Source organism: Acomys minous (genome assembly GCF_964271855.1).
Source record: "Acomys minous genome assembly, chromosome: 12".
Lineage (NCBI taxonomy): Eukaryota > Metazoa > Chordata > Mammalia > Rodentia > Muridae > Acomys > Acomys minous.
Window position 1 is genome coordinate 54579006 of NC_140493.1, and position 17946 is coordinate 54596951.

General features: G+C 37.4%; 1 protein-coding gene across 1 annotated transcript in view; it reads left to right on the forward strand.

Moving 5' to 3' along the window:
• EIF3E (eukaryotic translation initiation factor 3 subunit E) overlaps positions 1-17518 on the forward strand; it is a 30584-nt gene extending 13066 nt beyond the window's left edge. The window contains exons 6-13 of the mRNA XM_084749526.1: positions 1561-1686; positions 2244-2368; positions 5593-5719; positions 6339-6440; positions 7769-7878; positions 15603-15705; positions 16302-16436; positions 17334-17518. Of these exons, the coding sequence (XP_084605652.1) occupies positions 1561-1686; positions 2244-2368; positions 5593-5719; positions 6339-6440; positions 7769-7878; positions 15603-15705; positions 16302-16436; positions 17334-17372 (867 nt within the window). The 3' untranslated portion in view covers positions 17373-17518. The remainder of the gene's footprint in view (positions 1-1560; positions 1687-2243; positions 2369-5592; positions 5720-6338; positions 6441-7768; positions 7879-15602; positions 15706-16301; positions 16437-17333) is intronic.
• Positions 17519-17946: the final 428 nt, after the last annotated feature.

Genomic DNA, 17946 nt, shown 5'->3' on the forward strand with positions numbered 1-17946 from the left:
CAGCTTCTACTTCATTATCTCTAATTAGAATATATATTAGTTGCTTGGTTTTAGTTTTAGGTAGGCAAAGTAAGTATGTTAAATTTGATAGCGTGTTGTACTTGATGAAATTGCATGGGTTTGGATGGGGTGGTGTCTGCGCTTGGGACTGGTGCATGCATGTGAAGTCTGAAGCAGTGTTGGATGTCCTCCACCACTCTGCATGATTCCTTTGAGACAGTCTCTAAGTGTACTTGGCGCTAGACCACCATTCGCACCCTCCCTCCCAGCACTGCAGTTACAGGCAGTTGTGCTTATTTATGTATGGACCATACTGTGGGTATACTTCATGATAAAAGTTGGAATAAGTGGCTTTTTGCTCATTTAAAATTTTAATTTACAGATGCTATTCTATTACTTGATTGCTCTGAGAGCTTGCTAATGTTTTCCAAATCATTTGAGAAAATTACTGCAAATGATAATAAAAACTATGCCAAAGTACTATAAATGATCCATTTTGATAACCTCTTATTTACTGAGTTCTTAGTGTGTGTTGGGTAATAGGCTTCCTGTTATGTTAAAGCTGCATAACAGCTGTAGAGCTTTCTCTTTCATCCCCATGTTGCAGGTGAGGGGCTAACACACAGGTGGCTTTGCTACTTACAGTAGCAGTGGCAGAGCAGAATACTTGGCTGATTTTCTAAGCACATGGTGTAGTTGCATTTTAATTTATGATATACATTACAGGTACTTTGTGCTGTGTAAGTGCTTTGGTGGGAAGTGAATTCAGAATTGTATCGTGGAGTGCAGGAATATATTTTGTCTTTCTACATATCTTCCCTGTTCTGCTTTAACACGTGATTAGTTCAGATTCATTTTACATGTTCCCGTTGCTGTGCTGTAAGAGAATATTTTAGTAATTTTAATCATTAGTTTGATAGTTATCTACAACGTTGACTGTAATTCTTTAGTAAGTTCCCTTATAAGCCAGTAGGCCTGCATTTTTCACTTTGATTCCTGTCATATTTTTTTGTTACTTGTTTTCATGAGTCTGTTATGCAGTCCAGGCTGGCCTCAAACTTGTGGTCCTCCTGCCTCAGTTTTCCTAGTACTGAGATAGCTATGTGCTACTGTGCCCTCTTTTGAAATATTTTTAGTATTTGTTTTATCTTTTACTATATTGTGAATGAGACTCGGAAGTTTTGGATTCCTTTGTCCTAATCCATTAGCATTAGGTTCCTTTGAATCTAACATGCTCTGTAACATAGTCTTAGGTATATGAAATTTGATTGCATATATATTATCTGAAAGAGATTATGCTAAAGTGATGCTGCTGTTGGCTAGCTTTAAAATCACCTTTTATTTTACAATAAAGATCTGATATTAAAGCTAAGTGTTTTTAAATACGTTATTTGAAATAGTTTACTGTTGTGCTTTAATAAGACCTTGAAAATAAGGAGTTTGTGGTAGAGGCATACTTTGGATGTATGTCCTTAGGTAGGCTAGATGGATGTGGTGGGTATAAAATGAACCTTTGTTATTGCTGAATAATATTGAGTCTGTAACTAATTATTCATACAGGTTCCAGCAACAGATAGAAATGCTTTAAGTTCACTCTGGGGAAAACTGGCCTCTGAAATCTTAATGCAGAATTGGGATGCAGCCATGGAAGACCTTACTCGATTGAAAGAGACCATAGACAATAATGTGAGTTCTGGCTTGATTCTCTGAGATTTCCATGTGCTTGTCATGTTCCCTAGTATGGAACAAAACTGCACATTTTAAGAGGGAAAAAAAAAAGAAGTGAAAACCTTCATATTTTGTTGTGGTTTTGTTGTTGTTGCTCTGGTTTTGTTTTGACTGAAACTTGTTACACTTGGTTTGGCTGTTAGAAGAAAAGAATTAGCCCTTCCCTTCTGCAACTGCCATGCCAGTGAAAATGACATGGCCTTGTCAGTGCCTCCTACTCTAGAAAGTTGTTGCGGAAGACGACAGTTTTACCCACACTTAATGGTATTTTCCCACCCAGTAATTAAGGACCATTTACTTCTGTCCTTGTTTTTAAAATGTCTTCTGAAGTGATTATAACAGCGGAATAGCTTGAAACATCAAAGATCATGGAAAAAAGATGGGGCTGAGCCTTCATCATAGTACAGCCTTAGAGTAGGGCCGACTTCTAGTTACACGCCTGAGATCAGTGTGCTTATTTGCACGCCTGTTTCTCACAGACTAACATTTCCTCTGTACATTTCTTAATCCTTCAGTCTGTGAGTTCTCCACTCCAGTCTCTTCAGCAGCGAACATGGCTCATCCATTGGTCTCTGTTTGTTTTTTTCAACCATCCAAAAGGCCGAGATAATATTATTGATCTCTTCCTTTACCAACCACAGTAAGTTATATCACTTTTTTATTTTTAGTTTTTGATTATCTAAAATGCCCTCCTTTAATGTTTCAATTTGTTACCTGCCATTTTGGCTGGGGGGTGGTGGGGGGTAGGGGGGGGAGGCTTAGTGTGTGTGTGTGTGTGTGTGTGTGTGTGTGTGTGTATGTTAGTTAATTGGAAAGCTCATATGTGACTATTAAGTAAGTTATTTAATAACTGTATTCTAGGCCCTTTAGAATTCTTCTTGAAGAATGATTTCTGTAGACTCAGGGCTCACTCTAAAGGATTACGTCAGTTTGCACTGTCACCAGGTCTGTGGGTCTCTAGCATGTAGCTGGTCCTCCATTGTCACCAGATCCGTGGGTGTATCTAGCATGTAGCTGGTCCTCCATTGTCACTGGGACCGTGGGTCTCTAGCATGTAGCTGGTCCTCCATTTCTTGGGTTACACATTTGTAACCAAGTGAGAGAAAAATTCTGTTTTTACTGAATATGTAGAGACATTGTGTTTTTGCAGCTATTATAAATAATATAGCAATAACTACAACATATATTATTAGGTTACATTAATTAAAGATTATTTAAATTATACGGGAGTATATGCAAACAGTACTTTATAATTTTATAAGGGATGTTGGCATATATAGAACTTGACACATAATGACATTTTGGAGTCAATACCTTGTTAGTATTGATGAATGACTATAAATTTAAGTGCTAGGAATAAAGACCTACACTAAGGTATTGGAAAGGAAAGGAGGGAGGAGTAAGGTGGTTATGTCGTTGAAGAGTCCTTTTTGTACCAGCTTGCCCTGTTCAGCTTTCAGTTTGTCTTGGACTGATAAGGAATGCGCACATTGCTTTGTAGATTTGTGAACTACACCATTCTGTTGTTGACCAGAAGTAACTGTATTTTTTATTGACTTTTAAAAAATTGTCACTGTTACTGAGGTTTTCTGTATACCTCAGTTATGCCTAAAACTTGACACCCTTCTTCAATCACAGATACAGCCTACCACACTAAACAGATTTTTACCTTTGACTCTTACAGATATTGGTGTGTGTGTGTGTGTGTGTGTGTGTGTGTGCGCGCGCTGTGCGTGTGTGCGTGTGTGCGCACATCACATGCATACATATTTGTGTCTCAACAAATAGAGAAATGAACCCTATTGTGTTTTTAATGCCCAGTAGGAAGTTTTGTTTTGTTTTGTTTTGTTTTTATTCAATTGATTAAAATGTGTGGCACTGACTTGACAGTATGGGTTCGTTAATGTACATGTCCCCATTACCAGACTGTAAGCACTGAAACAGTGTTCTCAACTGCCTGGAACGCAGCTGGGAGAAAGTTAGGAAATTTAAAATATTACACCACAGAATTTTCTCACAAAGACTAATGAAAATGAGGTTTCAACAAAGTTTCTGTTTGGTTATTTTGTTAGCCAAGTAAAGGCCATTTACCAGCAGGGATTCACTTGATTTTTTATTTCTGCCGTCAAAGACACACAACCAGAACAAATGAACTTGTTTGAAACTATAGAATAGTTGCTCAGGTGAGGGTACTAGGGACTTGCTCAGGGCAAGGCTCATGTTTCTGAGTTACAGCTGCCCTTGGGCTAATGTCATCACACACTGCAGGACATGAAGAGTCACTTCTGCAGTCTAATATTCAAAGTAAAACAGTGCTTTCATGTAAAATTTATGCTTCAGCAAAGTCATTTAAATGACAACTTGGTATGAATCACAACTTGTAGCTTTGTACATTTTCCATCTGCCAAAAACTAAAACAAGAAGCAGACCTTCCTTGCTGCGTGAATTTGTTGACAGTGCAGTTTAACTCAGCTCAGTTTTGAGTGTTACAGACCTCATCGCAAGTCCCAGTTTTCTAAAAAGTTCATTTAAGTTACATTAGAAGTGATGGTGTAATGTAGGCGCATGCTAAGAAGCAATATCAAGACAATTTAACTGAATTATGCAAGCAATAAAGTACTCCCATATGCGTGTCAATTGATAACAGTATTTAGTTAAGAGTATCTGCATGAAAAATGTTTCTTAGAAACTAGATATAAGAATTGGGAATGTAGCTGGGTGAGACCAGCCTGGTCTGCAAAGTGAGTCCAGGACAGCCAAGGCTATACAGAGAAACCCTGTCTCGAAAAACCAAATAAATAAATAAATAAATAAATAGCTGGAGATGTAGCTTAGTAGTAGAGCTACATCCTTGCATAGCTTTTGTGAGTCCCTGGGTTTGAACCCTGGTATTACCAAAAGAGAAAAGGAAAGAAAGAAAAAAACCTTCTGCCTGCCCAGCTACTTTTTGTTTTGTTTTGAGATAATGTTTCTCTTTGTGTAGCCCTGGCCATCCTAGAACTTGCTCTGTAGACCAAGCTAGCCTTGAACTCAGAGATAGACCTACCTCTTTCTCCGTTAGCATGCAGGTGCCACCTCTGCCTGGGAGTCAGTTTTATTGATGGGAACTGGGTTAGTAGTTTAGAACTTGGTAAAGAAAAGAAAGAAAAAAAAAGAGAGAGAAGAAAAAAGTATATATGTACACAAACACACATACCATTTCTCAAAAGTGTACACACACACACACACACACACACACACACACACACACACACACACTCTCTCTCTGCCTGCTGGGGTAGGGGTCAGCTATTACATGTTAGAGCAATATAAGGAAAGTAACTAGGAGAAATGTGATGAGGATTGTCCACTGTCAAAATAGTAGCATGACTTGGTGAATAATTTTGAGACCTTTTAATCCTGTTTTTCATGATTGCCAATGCCACTGATTTAATCCAGGGCACGTAATACTGTAATAATGTCCTCACTGTTTTCATGTTTACATCAGCAAAATTATTTGAATCATATAAGTGTCCAGTTTTCTAACTATGAAAAGTAGTTTGCACATTGCAATGTTTCATTTCATTGTTCCAATGGGAGAATGAAAGTCGTAGCTGTTTTCAAGTCCTGAACAAGCTAATAAGTGCATCTAAAGAGCTTCCAGCCTATTCTTAAATGGCAATAGTGATGCTACCCCCGTTTAGAGTCTTGTCATTCATTGATTCTGCTGATTTTATGGGTTATTTAAATGTAGTTCATAAATGCTTGCAGTCTTAGGCTAAACAATGTTAGTTAGATATTTTCTTTAATTCACACTGAATTATATATATGGGAAATTGTGGGAGTTTAGTGAATATTAAGTTAAGTGTTGTATTTTTACCTTAGGTACCTTAATGCAATCCAGACAATGTGTCCACATATTCTCCGCTATTTGACCACTGCTGTCATAACAAACAAAGATGTGCGGAAACGCCGGCAGGTGCTGAAAGATCTGGTGAAAGTCATCCAACAGGTAAAACTAAACTTCAAGCACCAAAATCTCAGGTATAATCTCTTCTAAAATATGACTGCAGACTTGGTTGAAAATTGGAGGGACCTATACGTGAGGTTAGAGAGCCGAGCCCTGAGCATTTCTTCTGTAAGTTCTTAGGTATCTTTATGATGGAAGGGGTATGAGTGATCCTGCTTTCTGCTGCAGCTGCTTGATGATTGTGGCGTAGTCACCAGATGATGGTGACCTTTAAAAATGGAACCTAGTAGTAACAGCCCTTTAGGTGGGCCAAAGCTAGTGCTGTGTGATTTATATTGAGCTTCTGATGGGGGTGGTGCTAAAGAAATCGGATTTAATCTAAGAATGTGAGTACAAGAGAGTGAGTGTTATAGCGGGGTGTGTCTTCCTAGCAGGAAAAGTTCATTGAAAAATGTAATTGAGAACTTCTGGAATAACTCTAAGGTGAGAGTGTAGACTCTGATTTGGATATTGGCAAGCTTGATGCATTCTTTGAGGTAAGGATCAGAGCAGGTGCTTGGAGAAGATGACCTCAGATTATTCACTATGAGTTGGGATACTTCTAGACACTGCTAACCAGTGCTCAGCAAGATCTAATTGGACATGTGACTTCATTTTGCAGGAGTCTTACACGTACAAAGACCCAATCACAGAATTTGTTGAGTGCTTATATGTTAACTTTGATTTTGATGGTGCTCAGAAAAAGCTGAGGGAATGTGAATCAGTAAGTATGAATTTTTACTAAGCAATATACGCTCTTAAATTTTGAGGTGTGATTAAAGTATTAAAGTAATTGAATAAGAAAAAATAAGCTAAGTGGCAGATTATTAGTAGAATGAAGTCATTTAATTGGCGTTTGTCTCCTTTTGGTTAGAGAAATTAAAACATGAGCTGTTTCGAATGCACCTGAGTCTCCTTAATTCTATACTTTTCTAATCTGGTTCATATATACATGGAAATCTCAACTGTGGTTCTTTTAGAGCAAACCTGGAATTGGACATGCAGACTAAACTCTCAGTGGACTCACAGATCCACCTCCCCCTCTCCCTCTGGCTCCCAGTGCTGCTGTTAAAGGCCTGCACAGCCACACTCTGCTGCTGTTTTCTCTCTGTGTGTTTGGTTTGGGTTTTAAAGAAGTTTCTTTTTTCGTGCATGGTGCGTGCGTGAGGAAGCCACTGGACAGCTTTGTGGAGTTTATTTTGTTGTTTTCCTGTTAAATTGGTTCCAGAAGTGTAGCTCAGGTGTCAGGCTTGCATGCCATGTGTGTTACCCCCTGATCCATCTTGAGGGCTCTACCACATCTGTTTGCTTATTTATTTGCTCATATTCACAGCTTGTTTTGAGGTTGGGTGAGGGCTAAGTACACAGTTTGCTGTTATCTTATGCTGACCTTAGGCACGTGATCCTGGTGCCTTATGCTGGAATTGTGGATGTGTTGCACCATCCCTCAGCTGGGTTCATCTTTCAGAACAAGATTTTGGAACAAAATAGTCAATTTAATTAAGATCTTGTTACTCTAAGGGAAAAATGTAAACATTGTGATATTTTTTTTAATATTAGTCAAAGTAGAAAACAAATCTAGCATGATAGCTTGTGTTTTTATAACCTTGTGCACATTACACATTACTTATGTTGCCATTGAAATAATCTTTTTATTACTGTTGTCTTTGAAATAGGAGCTGTTCCTTGCATTGTTTTCTATTTGTCTTATGTTGCAAAAAGTTCATGTATTCAGTCCATTTTTTAAGTAAGCTACTTACTAGCAGAGCATGTTGTAAAAAACAAAATGTGTCACGAAGTTGCTCTGCTGTTTCTAATCATCAGTAAAACAAGGAGATATTGAGGCTTTTTGAGGTTTTCTTCCATCATTCATTAACTACTTGTTTAAATTATTAAGGGTTTGAACATGATCAATATTCTAGAAATGCCTACGCTGTAGGATGCTTTAGATAGTGAAACTATAGTGAGTAAAGCAACCAAGTATACAAAATGAGTGTTTTTAAAAAACAGTTGTCAGCATGATTAATTTTTATGTATATTTCATGCATCTAGGTGCTTGTGAATGACTTCTTCTTGGTGGCATGTCTTGAGGACTTCATTGAGAATGCCCGTCTCTTCATATTTGAGACTTTCTGTCGAATCCACCAGTGTATCAGCATTAAGTAAGAGCACTCAGATTAGATATGTATTTTCTACTTTAGTCTCTGGAAACTGCCATTTATTATAATGTTACGTATAATGGGATTTTGGTTAATTCCGTTTTTATTTCTCTTTGCTTTTAGAAGAAAAAGAAATAATTTGCTGATTTGTAAAAAGTTTTTGGGTGGCAGAATATAGTTTCTCTAAGTCACAAGTTGAAGATGTTAAACTTACTTTTAGTTACTGTTTTAAAGAATAAAAAGCTGAATTGTTATGAAGGGATAGGTAATATGTTTTCAACAGTAGGTCAAATGAGTTAGCCCTTAACAAATTAGAAATTTTGTTGAAAGACCACTACATTTGGTAATAATTTTTGTTAATTAAATTTCTTTAATTATATATTTCAATTCTCATAGTAAACTCCTGTGACATACAAAAATGTTGAAACATGGAAATATTGTGGTAAATTTTAGTTGGAAGTTTCTCTGTTGTGTGAGAAAATATTGGGAAAATTGTGAAATGTACATGTCCTATTAGAAACTAATTTCATCCATTAGGGTTTCAAAAATTATTAGTGTCCTTTAAGTCAAATATAAGACATAAAACTTGGTACTTTTAATCTTTGTCTCTAAGGAATTGTGTATAGACCAAGTTCTCTTCCATGGTTTTGGTAGGAGACCCATCCATGCTTGCCTAATTTTAGTGAGTTGTCCTTGAATTGCTTGTCCAGGGTTAGCAGTGTTGTGTGATTGCTGGACTTTCCTTATGGGAATTAGTTGTAGTTTGCAGGCATGGTTTTCAAAATTATTTTTTTTCCCCTATTCTTTATATGCAACTGATTGTGTGGTATAAAAGCAGACACATCCCATGTGGGACTCATTGACAGTTAGTTCTACCTGGTCTTGACTCTTTGTAATTAGGGCTTTTCTGTGAGAAAGGACTCTTTAGTGTTTGGCTTTCTTTTTGTAGTTTTTTCAATTTCCTCATAGGTTATGGTTGCTTGTGTGTTTGAGATTGATGTGTGTTGTTTGCCTGTGTGTTTGACCTGAACTTCATTAGTTGCTCCTGTGTTTTATTGACAGCGCAAATCTGTGTTAGTAAAGAAATGTATTGTGAGCATTTTAAGTCATAAGGCTCTTTGCATTTCACCTGTACAGTACCGTGGGTAAGAAGTCTGTGCTAATTCTAGCTCTTCACCTCTGTACGCTGGTACTGGGTTCATTGTTAAAGTTTTATAATTGAGTTTACTGTGTTTGTTGGAAAATAACCTAAGCATTTATCATGTCTACTCTGGTAAAATGTGTAGTTTGATGCAGGTAATAGACTAGAAATACCTCAGTGAATGTTTGTGCTGTTGTCTGTGTTGGTTAGCTTGCTTTTTTCTGCTACCTGAGATCCAAACCTAGGCCTTGTAATTGCTAGGCAAGCACCTGACTGTTGACTTATGTACAAAGCTCTCTAATTTATCTTATGTAACTTTACTTTTTCTTGGGTCTCTTCTGTTTTCCGCTAGGCTGTCTGTAAAGCATCTTAAACTAAATTTCTAGAGGTGTTCCAAAGCCCTGGGCTCTCCTATCCTCGCATTGTACTTACTTGAGGTTGTTCAGACTTTTCTTTGCCTGCCTTAGAAGATTAAAAAATACAAGTCCCCCCCCCCCCCTTTTAAGGAATACACTGATAATAGTAGATGAGGTCAGGCATATTCAGGTTGTTATGGCCATAAATGTTTTCAGATGTTAGAAGTTTTGAGCTTCAAGAATTCTTAGAAAAAACTTCTAATCCAGTACTATACTCTGTAGAAAAATGTATTTTAAGTCTTTTCAGTAGAATAAGTCTAGAAAAAACATAGAGCATTCTGTGGTGGTGATGGACGTGTTTTGTATCATTATTTAGCCTGGGACACTTGAAACATGACATTTTAAGTTCTAGAACCAGTGTTTTCAAATGTTTGCGTGTACATGTGTGTGCTGGCCTACATGTGAACAATTTGGCCCACTGTCACATGCAGTCTTCTTTATATGTATAGTTGTGTGTGCACTCAAGTAGATTAAATCAGGCCCTTTTCATGCTAATGATCTTACATTTTTTATTACATTTTTTGGGAACCCTGACACTAGTAGAAATACTGATGTAGTCCACTGTCTTGTTACTCAGATGGAAAACTTGAGGTTTGGGGTCATCCAGCGGCGGCTTAGGTAATCCTGGGTTACCTGGCTTAGGCTGATAAGCCTCTGTACATCGAACTGTTCCTCACTGGCAACTGTTTTGTTGTGAACAGTTTATATTCTTAGAAATAAACTTCGTCTAAATTGGTTGTTTAGAATATCACATGAACTGAAGAGTAAACATGAAATCTTTGTCAGTTTTTAACTGTGAATCCCAGAGTCTCTAGTTTTGTTTGACACACTCACAGTTGTGATGTGTAGAGGGCTTGTATGCTGTGCCTTGAGGGTTGCTTATCCCAGAGCGCAGCCAGAACTGAAACAGTCACGCCCCATCACTTAATTTTCTATCCATTGTATCTCTTTAGCATAATGAAGTGATAGACCAGTAACATTTTTTTAGTGTATTGAATATAGTAAGCCTTTTTTATGTTTTTAGAGCTGTTTTACTGGATTAGAATAACAGCAGCTGAAAGTAATGTGAGATATTTATGTTGAGATTTTACAAAGACAACAGATCTCCTTCAGATTCTAATTAATCCATTCAAGTGATCAGCAGAACAAAGTTCATTTTTAAGCAATACACAGGGAGAAAAGAGATGATCTGGCCTAGTTTTCAAACTCTGCTGTATAGTGAAGTCACTGTGAGAAGTTATACAGCAGCTTACATAGAATTGGTTTTTCTGGCTTCACCCAAACCTTTTGAATCAAAATATACCCAACAATATAGCTTTTCAAAGAAAGAAGTATTGCCAATGCTAGCCGGACACTGAGGATCAAGTAGTGGCTATCCTCACTGAACCTAAAGTGGGGAGGAAGAAGCAGGTACTAAGTGCACAGATACATTCAGATTTAAAAAGTATGTTACTTTCCTTTGCTGTGAAGAGACACCATAGCCAGGACAGTTTATAAAAGAAAGCATTTAGTTGGGGCTTGCTTGTATACAGTTTCAGAGAATGAGCACATGACCATCATGAGAGTGAGGGAGCAGGGCAACGGGCAGACATCTTTTCTATGGGCATGAGGCAGAGAGCGCTAGACTGACTGGCCCTGCTGTGGTGCTTTTGAAACCTCAAAGCCCACCCCTAGTGACACCCCTTCTCCAACAAGGCCACACCTCCTAATCCTTCCTGAAGAGTCAATGCACTAAAAACCCAGGATTCAAGCATATGCACCTCTGGTGGCCATTCTCATTAAACTACCTTGTCAGGTATTTTGAAATACAATATGCAGTGATTAGGAAGGATCACATGAACATATACTTTATATTGGGAAGGCCAGAGAAGTAATTCAGAGGGAAGTTTCAGACAATCCTAAACTCACTGTGCCTGAACTTAGACTGTCTGCAAATATTTATTGTGCCACACAGTCTCATTCCCTTGTCCGTGCTGGCCTTGGTGACCTCTAATTAGTGTGTGTTCATTCTCTTCTTTCTTTTGTGGGTGGCGGGGAGATGTCTCTGGCTTCTTTTTCCTTCCAAAAGATTTCAGTTCCTGAATACAATAACTTGATAAGTCTCATTGCTTCTTAAATAACTTGATACTTGTCACTAAGCACCTATGATGGTTAGGTCTTTATATAATGCATATTGAGATTGTATGTGCATTTGTATGATACTACAAAATCCTACAAGAAAAAATAAGTATGAAAAGATGGTATGCTGGGGTTTAATTTAGTATAGCTTACTAGTTTATTAGATATCTGTGTCTGAAATGTAAAGGTTGTTGTAGTATGATTCTTAGGCTAGCTTTTAACAGGAGATAAATCAAAGAATGGAGTAATATTTTGAATGCAAATGACACACAGTTTGGATCACACTACTGTGATATCCTTGGGGAATTAATTTGCTTATTTCCCACTATTCTTATATTTTTAATACTCTGAAGTTGATCTACTTCATTTATTAAGTAAAATTAGATCTTAACATTTTCCTTTAAGTTCTTATCACCACATATAAATTTATATTTAAAATCATATGTTGGGGAGTAGAGAGAAATAGTTTTTAACAGATAGTAGTTGCAAAGGCCATTGTCACATTTCTGTGTTAGTTTTAATATAAGGTTATATATTTCAGTTATCATGTTCAGCATTTAGTGTTTTTGAGCTTTCTCTGTCCACCTACTGTCACAGTTAACCACAGTTTCTCCTTAGCAGGCTTCTTTAGTTGTTTCTCATAGCGTACTATACAGCTATACAAGCCTTTTCTTTGGATGCATTGGCTGCAGTCTTCAGTGGAAACCACAACACAAGTTCCCATATTGTAACCCTTTAGTCAACAACTTCAAAATAAGTTGTATTTTCAAGTAAAATTTGAAAAGACAAACTATAAGAGGTAGCTATTAATATCACATGTGAAATGCTGGGCTGCAGATCTGTGTGAAGATGGCAGAATGATGGCTAGGGTTTACAGAAGAGGGAAGAGAGACCATTCTCAAGACCTGGCATTGGTGATTTGATAGATAATCAGTGTACAATCATTAAAAACCCAGTTAAGTCCCTAGTACAAGATACATATCTCATGTTTGTAAGTGGGGCCACCAGCATTGATCTCATCACAGAAACACAAAGAAGGATCTGCTCTGCTCTGGAAGCATGAACAAGCTTAGTTAGAGCAACCAGAGTGCGGACAGAGTGCTTGCTTCTGCTTGAGGTTGAGGCCTCTGCTCATCTTAACACACTTGGTACCTTTTTGTGTAACAGGTAAAATAGCCAACTTCAAGATATGTGAAGAAAACATTCAAGTCTACTTTGAAATGCTTCCAGACAGTTAGGATTTTTAGTATTAGAATTTGTTTCTGTTTAGATTGGAACTGACTTGGATCTTTTTTCCTCAGAAATTCTGCACTTTGATTTCATTTTATAGCATTTTCTAGGGTGGCCTAAGCCAAGCTTATCTTTTAAGCTTTGACTAGTCTGTATTTTTTTTTTTTATTTTGTTTCTTTGTTTTTATCTTTAGTATTTTGCATGTATTAGTATAGACATTCTTTTAAAATATTTTTACATTTATCAGAGAGAGAGAGAGAGAGAGAGAGAGAGAGAGAGAGAGAGAGAGAGAGAGAGAGAGGGAGTGTGTATGTATGTATATATGTTTTCTAGGCTGGAATCATTCTAGCATTGGTAAGCCCTGCTGGATTTCTCATAGATCTTCTACTTGTTGATATTGTAGTTGATGTGTTTGGAGATTAGGTGATCACCTACTCCCTAACTCCTCAGCTTAATTACTCTGCGAGTTGATCTTTGTCATCAGCATCAAAGCCAGTTCATATTTCATTGAGTCAGGCTGTCATATGGAACTCACGAGAGAGAGTAATGGGAAGCTGAAAACTTAGATTGTAGCTAAACTAGAGGAAGCTGTGACTAGGTAATTAAGTTTGAATGTTTATGCTTTTTTTTTTTTTAAGATTTGAAAAGAGCTGGGAAATAAACTGATTATAGGGTTTTAGGGCTAAACAACTATGTAAAAAAGATTAAGGGCTCAAGATGCAGATTATTTGGATAATAACTGGAAAATAGTAATGGAGTCTGAGTCAGGTTTGTGGCTAGAATAGGAATCAGACAAGTAAGTATCGGTGTCCTCCACTGTGGTCTGCATGGCACGCCTTTCTGGACATGTTGTACATAGTATACACGACAGAGGTGCTTGGTCTTTGCTTTACCATGTACAGTTGCCTTGGAGCCGTGTAGTCAGCAAAGCAAAGCAACTAAGAATAGGTTGGTTATAAAAACACATATCATCATTGAAAGATTTATTGGGTTCCTTTTCCATTTGAGAACCATGTAAGAGACAGGTAGCTGAGTAAGGCAAAGGGCTGGGGGAGGGACACCCGGTGCAAAGCCCCTAGAGTTGGGAGTGTTTGTAGAACATTTAGTATGGCTGCTGGGGAAGAGTGTCTTGATGGAGAGAAGAGGACGGTTAGGGACTTCTGATGAGGAACTATGACTTAAAAAGCAACCGAGGGATTTTCATCTAGATAGAGATGACACTGAAGAATCAACCTTGGTTTTACTTACATAGCTTATAAACAATTTGTATTCCAAATAAATTTTTAATGATGCCAACTACTTAACTATTGTCTGAAAATTAGGTTCTCTGTTTTTAAACAGCAGAATATAGCCAGATACAGTGACACATGTTTGTAATCATAGCACTTGGGGTAGCAGGTAGGCAGGGGCAGGAGGCTCACTTCAAGTTTGAGGCCAGCCAGAACTAAATAGCAAAATTCTGCTTCCAAAATGTAAGTAAATAAGTAGAAGGATGTAGAGAAGATTGGCTGTTAGCCAATCCAGTTTTAAACAAGTTGTTTCAGTTGCGCTGAGTGAGACAGTATGCTTTGTTTGGATTTTGTTGTTGTTGTTATTGTTGTTTTAAACTTGTTTTTTAAAGTAACAGCTTCAGATACTTGCTTACTTATAGTACAAAGGGGCTGCAATTTACATTTCTAGGAAAGTACTAGTAGAAAGAGGGATTAACTGTGGAGACACAGGAAAAACTCCTTGTAGGGTTTTCTCCTTTTTAAAAACAGTGCCTTTTAACTTGGGTGAGTCTCTGCCCTTGGCCTGTAATCCCAAAGCCTCTGGAGGCAGGACTAGAGGGTTGCAAGTTCAGGCCCTCACTGAACTGAAGACCAAACTCCAGGCCAGCTTTGGCAGTTTAATCAGGCCTGTCTCAGAAAGTTTGAAAAAAAAACAAAAAAACAGGGTAGGAATATAGTGCATATGTAGAGTTCTTATCAACATATGGAGGATCCCTTGCAATCCTGTTATAGACTGTTTTATTGTTAGACTAACTTAATTCTTACATTTTGCACAAATTTTTCTTAATTCCTTATTTTTAGACATTGTGAAATTAGGGGTATGGTAGAGAGTATATTATTTCTTAAAAGGTATTTTTGATTAATTAAATTGGTTACATTTGGCTGGAAAGCCTAATCACGACATAATTCCTTTTACGGTGGCAGCTAATGACTTAAATACATTTAAAGGTGGATATACTGTTAGATTCAGAATTTTTCTGTATTACATTCCAAGGAATCTTTTTGTCGAGGAGTATGGTATATGGGTAGTGAGTATAGCTGACTTTTAGTCTTAATGAAACTATTCTAGTTTTCTAAACCAAATCAGTGACTATATTAAAGAATGAACAGTGTGTAAGGGCAGTTAATAATAGTGTGCACACACTCATGCATGCAAGTAGAGATTGGTATTATTATATGTGCATGTGTGCTCCTTGTCAGCTGAGTGATTGACAAATAGGTGCTCAAGCACAAGTCCTCAACAACCTGATTATACGTTGAAAAAATAAAAGATGAAGATGAGTTGTCAAAAGGCACTTGCATGTCTCCATGGTGTCCCTTATGTCAATTTCTGCAACCCCTTCACTAGCACTGTTGGTTGTATTCAAAGTAACTGTGAGGCGTGTCCCAAGCTTTATCACAAACAAATAGCAGAGTTTCATAAAATGCAGAATATAATGTAGTTAGGGGGCATGTATGTAAGAGAACACGATCCGGAAGTATTTGAAGTGTATGCAAAGTATGAGTCAGTCACTATGCACAAAACACTAAGCTTTTATGTCTCTCATTAGTATGTTAGCAGATAAGCTGAATATGACTCCAGAAGAAGCTGAAAGATGGATTGTGAATTTAATTAGAAATGCGAGGTTGGATGCCAAGATTGACTCTAAACTAGTGAGTATTATATTATATTAGGTGTGGTACGTGCTGTATAATAGTTGCTGACTGCTCTTACAATTCTGGCAATTTTTAATTAGAAATTTTATTCTATAAACGTTTTTGAGACAGTGTCTCACTGTGAGACTCTGGCTGCCTTGGAACTCGCTGTATAGACCAGGCTGGCTAATTGCCTTGTGTGCTGGGTTATGGGCGTGTACAACACACTTCTTGTATATGAAACTTTGTTGGGCTGAGCCTAGTGGTGTAGGCCTGTAATCTCCCCTACTTTGGGCTCTGAGGCAGAATCCTAGGCAAATTAACAAAATACTGTCTCAAAATGGAAAAGCAAGACCCAGACTAGGGCTGTTAGTTTAACAAGGTTCTTATTCTGTGTCAGGCCCCATTCCTGGCACTCTATACCCACCAAAAAATAGTTGGGTAGCAGTTGTTTGACGGCAGCGGCGACATCCTGTGCTTTCTTGCTGGACAAATATTATCATCTCAATACAGTGTATAGGTGTGCAACAGGCATGTGGTATTGTGTAGTGCTCATGATTTACTAAGACACTCCAATCACTGACTTTACTGGAATAATTTCTCTTTCATTTTAGGGTCACGTGGTAATGGGTAACAATGCAGTCTCACCCTATCAACAAGTGATTGAAAAGACGAAAAGTCTTTCGTTTAGAAGCCAAATGTTGGCCATGAATATCGAAAAGAAACTTAATCAGAACAGTAGATCAGAGGTAAAAACCAAACATTTTCCATTCTGTCTGGGATTTAGCAGTAATGCAACAACTGTTACATGAACTTTGAGAGAACAGTCAGTATGGGTAGCGCTAATTTTATGTTTCTGTTTAAGCTTGCAAACATAGTGTTCAAGAAACTGCTAAGCTGAAACTAATTTTGTCTTACATGTATTATACTCATTAGTCAAAGGAACAGAGAAAAAATTATGTTCCTACTTATAACTGTGTTTATTCTTTTATTCTTCTTTTGTGACTTCATTAGCTTATTTCCCCAGGGCGCTCAGCACATCATTTTGATTTTGATAGATGATAAATTACATGTGCTTGAAACGTGTTTTCTTTCTAAACCTAAAGAAATTGTTCTATTAAAAATACTGCTTTTTGTGCTGATCTTACATAAATTTTAATTTTATCTTTTATTTGATGTCCATAATTAGCTGCCCCAAAATATCCTCTTCCCCTTTTAGTAGAGGTCCCTCATTTTTGATGTTCAAAGAACTTGAGTGACCTTATAACTTCAAAATTCCAAGCCATCTTTAATTCCCCTTAAACCCTGGCTGCTATGACTGAGGGTGGGGCGTTGTTAGTACCTACATTGAGCTGAGACTCGAAGAATAGGTGAAATTAGATTGAATTACAACTGCATATCCCAAGCAAGTCTAGTAGAGCTGAGCCTGGAAAGTGTTTTATGTGATGGTTTTCTTCCTGTCTGCTTTTTTCCTCTGCGTTCAGAGTGACTTTGTTGATTGTTGTCCCCAGGTTGGTGACTGGTTATTGTTATACTTTATCACCATCCAAAAGTCTTGAGTGAGAAGATGCTTCTACCACTCCCTTTTCTGTTAATGCTTTCAGATTTCATTGCATCTTGATGATTTCTCTCTGCGTGTATTTTAGGCTCCCAACTGGGCAACCCAAGATTCTGGCTTCTATTAAAGGAACATAAAGAGAAGAAGAAAAAAGAATCAATGAAAGGCACAATAACCATTATGTATAAAGAGTGACAAACATTTTTAGAAGCATTTAACATGTTTATTATAAATTTTGGAGAATTTGAATAAAATTGGCTGTGATTCATTTTTTATCTTGCTTGAATTTTCTTGTGTATGCAAGTGTGTTTTATTAATTTTATTTTTAAACAGTTATATATTCCCAGGAAGTTGCTAATGCAATACAGAGCGGTCCATGTATAAACCCAATATCCTTGGTACTGTAGGGCAATACAGACCAGGGTATTGACATGGGCACAATATTGAAAATGACTCTTCTTTAAATATATGTAGGCTGTGTAACTCGTGGCTGTGGTACAGAGCTGTCAATATCACACTCTGCGGACTTACGTCATCTCAGCAGTTCTAGCACCTGGCAACCACTGATAGAGTCTCCATATATAGTCGGTAGGGTTTATACCTGTAAGTGTATAGATTAAAAATACTCAAACCAAAAAACGAACATAACATATAATGAACAACTTGTCATATATGTCAGTAGTGTATTCTTTTATTACTAA